General features: G+C 42.3%; 1 protein-coding gene across 2 annotated transcripts in view; it reads left to right on the top strand.

Annotated features, from left to right (window-relative positions):
- The first annotated feature begins 116 nt into the window (after positions 1–116).
- Positions 117–9172, top strand: part of TMCO3 (transmembrane and coiled-coil domains 3) — a 34234-nt gene continuing 25178 nt past the window's right edge. For both annotated transcript variants that reach the window (XR_010079714.1, XM_063392726.1), the window contains exons 1-3: positions 117–256; positions 2826–3351; positions 7834–8013. Coding sequence is in view for 1 of the 2 variants with exons in the window: in XM_063392726.1 (XP_063248796.1) it covers positions 2905–3351; positions 7834–8013 (627 nt within the window). In the remaining variant the exon portion in view is untranslated. The remainder of the gene's footprint in view (positions 257–2825; positions 3352–7833; positions 8014–9172) is intronic.

Genomic DNA, 9172 nt, shown 5'->3' with positions numbered 1-9172 from the left:
ACAACTCCCGGCGTGCGGCGAGAAGCCGCCGTGACGTTTCCCGCCGCGAGGCGGCGCTCGGAGCGCGGGTCCCGCCCGGCTGCTCTCCGAGGCGCCGCCCCGGCGCTCGGGCACCGGCGCGGGGCGAGGGGCGGCCGCAAGGACGGGGCTCCTCGCTGCCCTCCGCCAGCGGCCGCCGCCCTCTAACACCCGTGCCCGCCGCCCTGCGATCCCGCCCTTCCCGCCCCGCCGCTGCGGGCCTTCCTCCGTCCCTCAGGTGAGCGTCGCTGCCGAGAGTGCCGGGCGGGGCGGCCGCCTCTTTTCTCCCGTCCCTCCGCCGCCATGAGGGAGAGGGAGCCGGGCCGGTCGCTCCCGCGCTCCGCTTACCTCCTTGTGTTCCCCCCTTGTGCCCCGCCGTCCGCCCGGCCTGCCCCGGGGAGCGGCCGGGAGCTGCCATCGCGCCCAGGTGCGACCGCACCGGGGCGGAGGCGCCGGGCGGACACGGCCCCGCTGCCCTGCGGCTCCCGGGGGAGCGGGGATTGGGAAGGGGGCGAGTGCAGGCGAAGCCACTGATGTGGAAGGACCCGCAGGAGCGGTCTGCAGGCAGGGTCAGGTATCATCAGCTTCAGGAAATTTGCTGCTACAGTGTCGTGTTCGAGAAGGAGAAAGGGGGAAGATGAGCTGCAATCCAGCAGGAAGCAAACGCTGCTTAAATAAGGACTCCAAACTACAGTAGCTCTCTCCGATTTGATACTTACTGGTGGTGAATGGAGAGTTCGTTTTTTACCTTTTTTTTTTTCCGCTCAGCATCACATCATTTAACTTCATAGGTGAAATCTTTATTCCCTTAAGAGCTTTTGCGCACTGCCGCTCCTCTAAACAGATTTGCTAGCCAAGTAAAAAGCACTGAAACAAAACTGTCCCATGTGTCAACCACAGTGCTAAATTTGCACAGTGCAGCAGTGAGTACACTTTTCTGGTGTCAATCTCTGCTCAAAATTTAGTTTTGTGGTTTGATGTACCACATAAGACATGCAGCAGTCTTTTACTCACCTTGGATATACACTGGGTGTTTTCTTCTCCCTCTTTCTTGCCAAAATAGGTTGTAATATATATCTAGCAAAATCTCTGCCCCAAGCCTACTCTAAAGAGGAAGAGTATTAGTTTGTATATATGAAGAAATATTTCCTAAAATTTCACTCTAGAACTTTGCCAGATGGTGGGGATTGTTATTTTCCTGATTCCTTAAAAGTAGTGAACCCTACAGCTTTATCAAAGTTATGAAATATTTGTACTTTATTATTTTATTGGCACTAGTCTGATGTGATATGCTTTTGCTACTTTGATTGCACTGTCAGTTCTTCATTTTAAATGTTTCAGCTCTTTGCGTTGTTAAACCCTAGCCAACAGTCAACTATTAGTAACTAAATATTTTGGCTTGCATTTCATGCATTGATAAAAGAAATAAACGAATTCACAGACAGATTTTCTCATTTCTCTCTGAAACAGAGATGGGAGGGCATTTTAAAAAATGAAGGTAGTGCGTGACTATGCTTGCCATGTTCCTTTCCCATGGAATCACAGAATGGCCTGGGTTAGAAGGGACCATAAAGACCACTGGCTCCAGCCCCTCTGCCGTGGGCAGGGACCCCTTCCACTGCACCAGGTTACTCGGAGCTCATTCTGTGTGTTGATGATGGCTGGCTTGGTTACCTGGGGTTGTGACTGCTACTGCCTTGAAGGAGAAGATTCTCTCTTAGGCACACTGCTTCCAGATGACTGTGTCCATGTGTTGGTTCCTGATTAGGGCTGCTGGCCCAATGAGCAAGACTGTAATTAATTTTTTAGGGAAATCCCTGCTATATTGATGATCTATGAACGTGTTGTGTGTGATGTGAGCTTTTAGCGTGGCATGCACAGAATTTTATATGTTATTATGTGTAACTTCGTGGTGTGAGGGGTTTTTTGAGGGTTTTTATGTTTCTTTGGATTTTTTAAAAGAAAATACGCTTGTTATTTTGTGCAATAATGTCAGTAGTTCCTTCTAGGTTCTGAGGGAAGGAAATTAGTTTTTAAATTCTATTCTGCTTGGTGCTAAAATTAAATACAGCAGTTTAAGTATAGATCTTCAAGTGGTTGCTGGGAAGTAAACTTACAAATGAATTGATTTAGTGTTTTTATAATTTACTTTGAAATCCTGAATATCCCTAATAGGTTTTGAAGTAAAGTACCTCAAGGCCCTGCAGCTTTTCAGGTCAAGGAGGTCTCTAATCCAAACTAGTAGCACTCAGAAGTCCAGGAAGTTTTGCCATTTTTTCTTCCACAATTATGATTTATAATGTAATCTGGTTCAGTTAAGTTTTTTATTATTATGTTTTGTTGAATGTGTGTAGTTGAATTTGTTAATGCTTCTGAGGCTTTATAAATAATAAATGGTTATGATACAATGTTTTAGGAAAGGTTTGAGAAGAGACAGGAGATTTCCTGATAGCTGAGATTAATGAGTTCTAGAGCTGGGTTGAAATGCAGCCTTATGATGTCATGGCCTGATATTTTTAAAGGCTTTTCTTTCGTGTGAGAAGTGCAGATGAGTACCATGTGAAGTGACTAAGCTTTCCAGTCACTGCTTTTAAAACAAGATGTTATCTAGGAAACAGTCAAGGGGAAAACAAAAATCTGTCAGTAACCTTGGACTGTTTCTTGGTTTTCATAAATGCTGAATGAAGAAGACTGGATGTGTTCTGTTAAAGCTTGTGGTGCAGGAGGCAGTCTTGGATTTATTTTCTACGTTTGATCTAATGTCCCGACATTACCATGTTTGATAACTGGTTGGTGCTGTCTTGCAGCCTGGTGAGCATACTGGAGATGCAGAAAGCTTTGAGCAGTGGATCATCAGTTTCTCCCAAGAGCAATATAAAGTGAAGAATGAAGGCGGCTGGGTTTATTTCCCTGTGGACGTTGGTTTCGCTGCCTTGTGGCCCCTTAGCAAACCCTGCAGAACGTGAAGATGTAGTGAAGCACGCAATAAAGCTGCACCGTGGGAAAGGAGCTGTTATCACTCAGAGGAAGCAGTGGGTGTTGGAGAGCTGCAGAAAACTGTCTGGTCTTCTTCGCCAAAAGAATGTTGTTCTCAACAAACTAAAAAATGCCATAAGAGCAGTTGAGAAGGACGCAGGACTGTCTGATGAAGAGAAACTTTTTCAGGTGCACACCTTCGAAATTTTCCAAAAGGAGCTAAATGAAAGTGAAAACTCAGTCTTTCAGGCAATCCATGGCCTCCAGAGAGCTCTGCAGGGTGATTACAAAGATGTTGTGAATATGAAAGAAAGCAGTAGACAGAGACTGGAAGCCTTGAGAGAAGCTGCAATTAAGGTTGGTTTCCCCATGTTTGTTACTAGAGTATTCATATTCTACTTGTGATTTTGACTTTCTTATGACACAGTTTCAGTCTGTTTTAATAAAAAGGGTATCTACATAAAACCTGCAATGTTTACTGTTTAATGAAGTATTTGTTTTCATTAGTAAAATTACAATTAATTTTGGTGTACAGCTTAAAACTTATTAGCAGTCAGTAGTTCTTATCTCAAAGCTAAGCATAATCACAAGACCTATGGCAAATATAATGTTCAAGGGAGAGGAATAAGAGGAGTGAATCAGTGCACATAGCACAGCTGCACTAGACAAGCCAGTGGCACTAGCTGAGTGGAAATAATGCTATCAAACAGTGATATACTGATTGTTTTATCCATTTGAATTGAGAATTGCTCAACCAAAGTCCAAAGTTAAAACAGAATGACTTGCTGCCTTTCATTTCCGTGTTTGTATAGATATGGGTAAAATGGACATGCAAAACAGTGGGTGACTAGATTTTTAAACTCACTTCTGTACTCCTAGCCTAAGAAGTGCAGGTTTGAAAAGCAGTGCTTCCAAGAGTCAGCTGAAATTACTTTGCCAAGGAAAAACACAGATGAGTAACAGTTGAACACAAATACTTCACGGAAAATTTGAGTTCCCATGTCCCATTAATTTGAGCACAATCTGCCACTGTCTTCTGGACTTGGTAGTGCTCAGACTGAAAATCTGACTGTACTGAAAGTCTCCCATTGTGAGAAAATGTAATTTAATATATTTGATATTTAAATTGCTCTTTTCCTTTTTCTACCCGTCAACCACTGGAGGAATATATTAAGAATTCTCTTTGTTTTCTGTCTTCCAAAAGAAGAGGCTGCCCTTGCACAAGGGAGCAAGAGAAGGAACAAAAATGTAATTGGCATTTAGCATTTGAATTGTGAGAGTCTCTGAAGGGCATTTTTGCTAAGAAATGTGCAGATCTTGACAGGTGAAGATGGAAAGAAATTACGTGTGAGAAAGATGTCCAGTGAATCGTGCCAAAATAGGGTTGGTGGAAGTAGAAATTAGGATTAAACTGGGCAGATTGGAGTGATTCTGTGCAGTGGAAATGAAGACTAAATTACCACACATTTGAATAGAGAGTAATTTGGGTCTAGATGTATTCCGGTGAACTGCTTTATGTGACTTTTATATTGATACTTTATGGTAGAGGTAGCCTCTGCTGCATAGAAATGTCATAGAAATTGTCATGAGCTTTACTTGATTTCCCACCTTTTGTCTTTCTCAGAGCTTGTAAAATAGCAGCACTGAAGGTGTCCAGAATCTTCTTTCCTATTTATCTAATTCTTGGTAACGTTACTGTAAAACAGTGAAGTAATTTATCCTTGAACTTGAGAAAGGTGCTTCTCCTAGAAGGAAGCCTTTGTGTACAAAGTTTTACAGGTGTGTCCAGACAAAACTTTACTTTTGCAGAAGTGGATTGTGCAGGGGTTTTTTTTGTATTATCAAAATATTTACTTGAGTGAGCAATCTTTTGCACCTTCTTTCTTATGCCATGCACGTGGTTATTTAAACAGAATATTTGTGATTCTAACCTTATAAATGTTGTAAAAGGGAAGCAAAGGAGATGGAAAAATGCATGCAAAAAGATGAAAATTGTATGGGATAAATTTGTTTTGGACTTGTTCTCACTTCATAAGACACATATTAGGTCCAACTTTGTCCCAGTTTCATTTTACTGTAATGATTATATTGTTGGTATACTCATAGAACATCTATTTTTTAAATAGTAAGTGAATGGAAAATATTAATAACTGTAGGGAGTGCTGGACTCTTCCCTTTATTTTATTCTGTTGAGTTAAAATACCTGGAAGTCATTAGTGCTGGGATACGTATGTATGGCTGATGCATTTCTTGCTGATTCTGCTGCTGTGAAAAGATGGAATTATTCACGGTGTGGGGCAGGGGGAAGTAAGAAAGAAGCACTGAAGCTGGTTTCTGCCTTCTTTTGCTTCAGGATCCTGTTTGGAAGTTCAGGAAAAAGTAACAAAATCTTACCTACTTTTTAATTAGCTTCTAATTTCTTGGATGCCTTCTAATCAGACATGGGTGAAAAAAATGACTTGCAAGTATTGCAAAGGTGCAACCTCTTCTGCATGTGCTTTTGTCATCTCTGATTAAATAGTAGAGAGCAACAGCAATGCTGCATTCTGAATCAGCATTGCCCTAAAGTCTTACTCAATCTTTCTTCATTTTGCTCATGTGTTTTTGGGTGTTCCTGTAAGTGTACAATCCTTATCTGTATTACTTTGCTTAAGAGGTTGCTTGGGATGTACCTCGTGATCAGGTAGGTGTCTCCAATCCCAGCCCGAGGTGCAGAACAGTGTTTGTGCTGTGATGCACTCCTCCTTAGCACACAGCAGCTTGTTTGAATTAACTGGTGCTTTTTATGGACACCACTGCCTGTGGTTATCCCAGTCTACTGCTACCACACTTGTCTCTTGGTGGAAACAGATGCCACTTTAATAGACTACAAAAACCTTTATCTCCATGAAGGAACTTGCAGCTAAGCTCTTATTTTTTCCAAGCTTTTCTACCTTGCTTTTCAGGGAAAGTGAACTTCTTTGAAATTAGAGAATTATTTTTTATGTAGTTGGCCTCTGTAGCTCTGTTTAGCCTGTTTGTCTTGGCCAATGGAAAGGACTGAGATGGACTTCTTGCACCCAAAATCTCTTCCATTTTTGAGGGGAAAGAATCTAATCACTGTCGATTTCATCTTGTGTTCTGAGTTGTTGCTGAATTAGCAGAGAGTCTGCAGCTCATATGGGGGCTGTTGCTTACATCTTTTGAGCGATGTCTGCTAGCAGAGAGCAATAGATAGGAAATGTTTTTCCTTGAGGCTGTATCAGAGTGGCTGTGTCTCCTACTTACGTGTTGCATAAGAACTAATTGTTGACATTGGGCCAAACGCATTAATAGTTACATTCTTCCCAGCTCCAGTTATTTTGGGATCCGGGTAACTTTCACCATGAGGGTGTAACTATGATAGTTCTAAACACCAACAGACACCAGTACTGTGGTTTCATCACAATTGAGACATTCATCCCACTGTCAGGATTTTTAAAGGATTTGGCTACAGTTACTGGTTGTACCGAACATACTCTTGTCTTGGCATCAAGGAATTGATTAAATTATGTGCATGTTCTTGCAGATTCCAAGGAGGAAAATGTCCATCTGCAAATGTGTGGAGGAGGAGACATTGCTGTTACTAAAGCATAGATGTATAGGACCATTTTATAAGCTGAGGTTATTGAAGGTATCCATGGAGGGTAGGCAGATAACACACACCCTATGGGAGACCTATATTCTCTGATTTTTAACTGGGCATGGCAGGAGCAGGGCATCTGGAGACAGAAACTTGTGTTTTCTGAGAATTCAGCCAGACCTATAGATTGCTTGTAAATATTCTGAGAATCCTGAATCTAACTGAAAGGAAGGAGCGCTGCCCTGTGTCTGTTTCCTTACTCATTGCTGTTCTCTCAACAATCTTTAAAAGAATAGAGGCATGTAAAGGAAAGAATCTTTTTTCCCCAAAACCCTCCAGTTGTTCCCAGTCATTACACAAAGTATTCTGTTTGGTTACTGTCATGGTAACTATGTAAAAGGTGTTGGCACAGTTGTGAGTAAATTAAGCTTTTTACTTCTCTTTTTGAACCTGAAACATCCAAAGAAAAATGAAACATCATAACTTTATCAGGGAACTTACTGAAATGTTTTCACACCATATCAAACCATATTAGCATATTTTCTCTTTTTACTTCAGAAACCTAGTAATTTCAGAAGTTGTCAGTGCAAGTTGATAGAAGACCCAAACTGAAATAGAGGGAAAAGTCCCATGTTTTAATTCTAATAGGAAAAGTGCTTTTTGGGAAACATGAACAGGAAGTGTGGCTAGAGTGATTGGCTGTTCATCTCTCCCCAGTTCTTTTTTCCTTCTCGTTTCCACAGTTATTGTAATGCTTGAAAACCATAAACAGACCTCTTCCTATGTTTATAAAAGGGCTTATAAAGTTAAGATTCATTGTGCTTTACATCTAATTTGTTTGTTTGTTGTAGATAGTATAGCTATGCTTTCAAGGTATTATGCTTCCCTTCAAAAGCACAAAGTTCTAAACTTTATTTGACTGTGAAATGCTTCCTAGAGTTTCTCAAAGTAAATCCTTTCTTGTATTTTCTGGATCATAACCTTGGGGCAAGTCTACTCTTTAATGTAATAAAAAAGGCAGTTGGTAGATATTTTGTTTGGTTGTTTTTCTTACCCACTTACCCAATGAAAATTGGCACAAGAAAAAGCAATCTTTAACTGTCTTCATGGCATCTATATTGCTTTTGCAATTCCACTGCTAAAATGTTTTGTGTCAAAAGAAGCACACATTTATGTCAAATGTTTTTTCTGCTCAAAGGCCTGCCAACACTTTATCTGTGTGTTGTAAAATTCAACAGGAAGAAATGGAATATGTTGAACTCTTAGCAGCAGAAAAACACCAGGTTGAAGCCCTTAAGAACATGCAGCACCAAAACAAAAGCCTGTCGATGCTTGATGAAATTCTGGAAGATGTCAGGAGGGCAGCTGATAGACTGGAAGAGGAAATAGAAGAGCATGCCTTTGATGACAACAAATCTGTAAGTGATGCTGTAGACTCAGTCATTTCACTGGAGTGCATTTATTTGTAGTTGGTGTTTGCACTGTGTGTTTCTCTTGTGTTATATAGTTGTTAGGATTTTAGTGATTGTTAAAGAGTGAGCAAACAGGAGTAATTGCTCCTTTTTGCTAGTGATTTCTGCGGTTTTGATTGAAAGTCCTCCCTGCAGCTGCCACTTTGACAGGGACAAGTGTAGTCCATCTCACTGATACAGCCCATGAGAGATATGGCATCTCTGTGGTGGTTGGACTTGGCAGGATATGGAGTTACCATGTTAAGCATTGTCTCCACTTGTTCATTTTCTTGAGAAAGTTACGGGAGAGAAAGAATCCTTGCAGTTGGTTTTCACAGTCTGGGAAAAAACACATTGTTCAAAGGAAAGACCTGAAATGTATTTGTGATGTTACTTTCTTCCACATCTGACTTGCTCTGTATTTTGTACCTTGGCCTACCTGCACTGATCCTTGTTTTTATGTTGCCTGATGGGACAGTATCCTTCAGGTACGGCTGTATGTCTCTGGGGCCAGGAATAGGTCAGTTTATTCTCGTGTCCCATTTTGCCATCCTCAGACTCCCTAAATTGGCCCTGTTTGCATAAACACGAGTTACCTTTTATTTGCCTTCTGCTCTTGGGAGGTTTTTGTTGATTTCCAGGTTGACTCCTGAGGTGAGCAGAGCTCTTGAGTTCTTCTGAGGAGGCAAAAACCAGTTTCTCTGTATTAGACAGCCAAGCTGTTGTTTTGTTTGGGTTTTTTGTGTTTGGTTTTTTGGGGAGGGTGTTTGTTTGTTTTTGTTTTTTTTTCTTTTCTTCTGCAGTTGTGCTGGAATCGAGAGAAAGTGAAAGCGGCCGGCGTTTTGATTCTGTGTGCAGCAGACGGGAGCGGCCGTGGCCGTGGGAGCCGCGGGCGGGGCGGGCCCGGCGGGAGCGCCCTCTCCTGGCGCGCCGGGGAGGAGCGGCCCCGCCGGAGCCGGAGCTCTGCGGCACCCGGGCACCGCCACAGGCCAGGGCTGCCCTGTTCTCCCGGCATCTCCCTGCCCCTCTGCCTCCAGCTCCCTCTGTGAAAGAGAAGGAATCGTGAAGTGCAGCCTGGAGGGCTGTGTGCTTCTCCATCCATTGCAAGGAACATTATTTTAAACTA

The sequence above is a fragment of the Prinia subflava genome, chromosome 3, assembly GCF_021018805.1.
Source record: "Prinia subflava isolate CZ2003 ecotype Zambia chromosome 3, Cam_Psub_1.2, whole genome shotgun sequence".
Lineage (NCBI taxonomy): Eukaryota > Metazoa > Chordata > Aves > Passeriformes > Cisticolidae > Prinia > Prinia subflava.
This window is presented reverse-complemented; position numbering and strand designations above follow the sequence as displayed.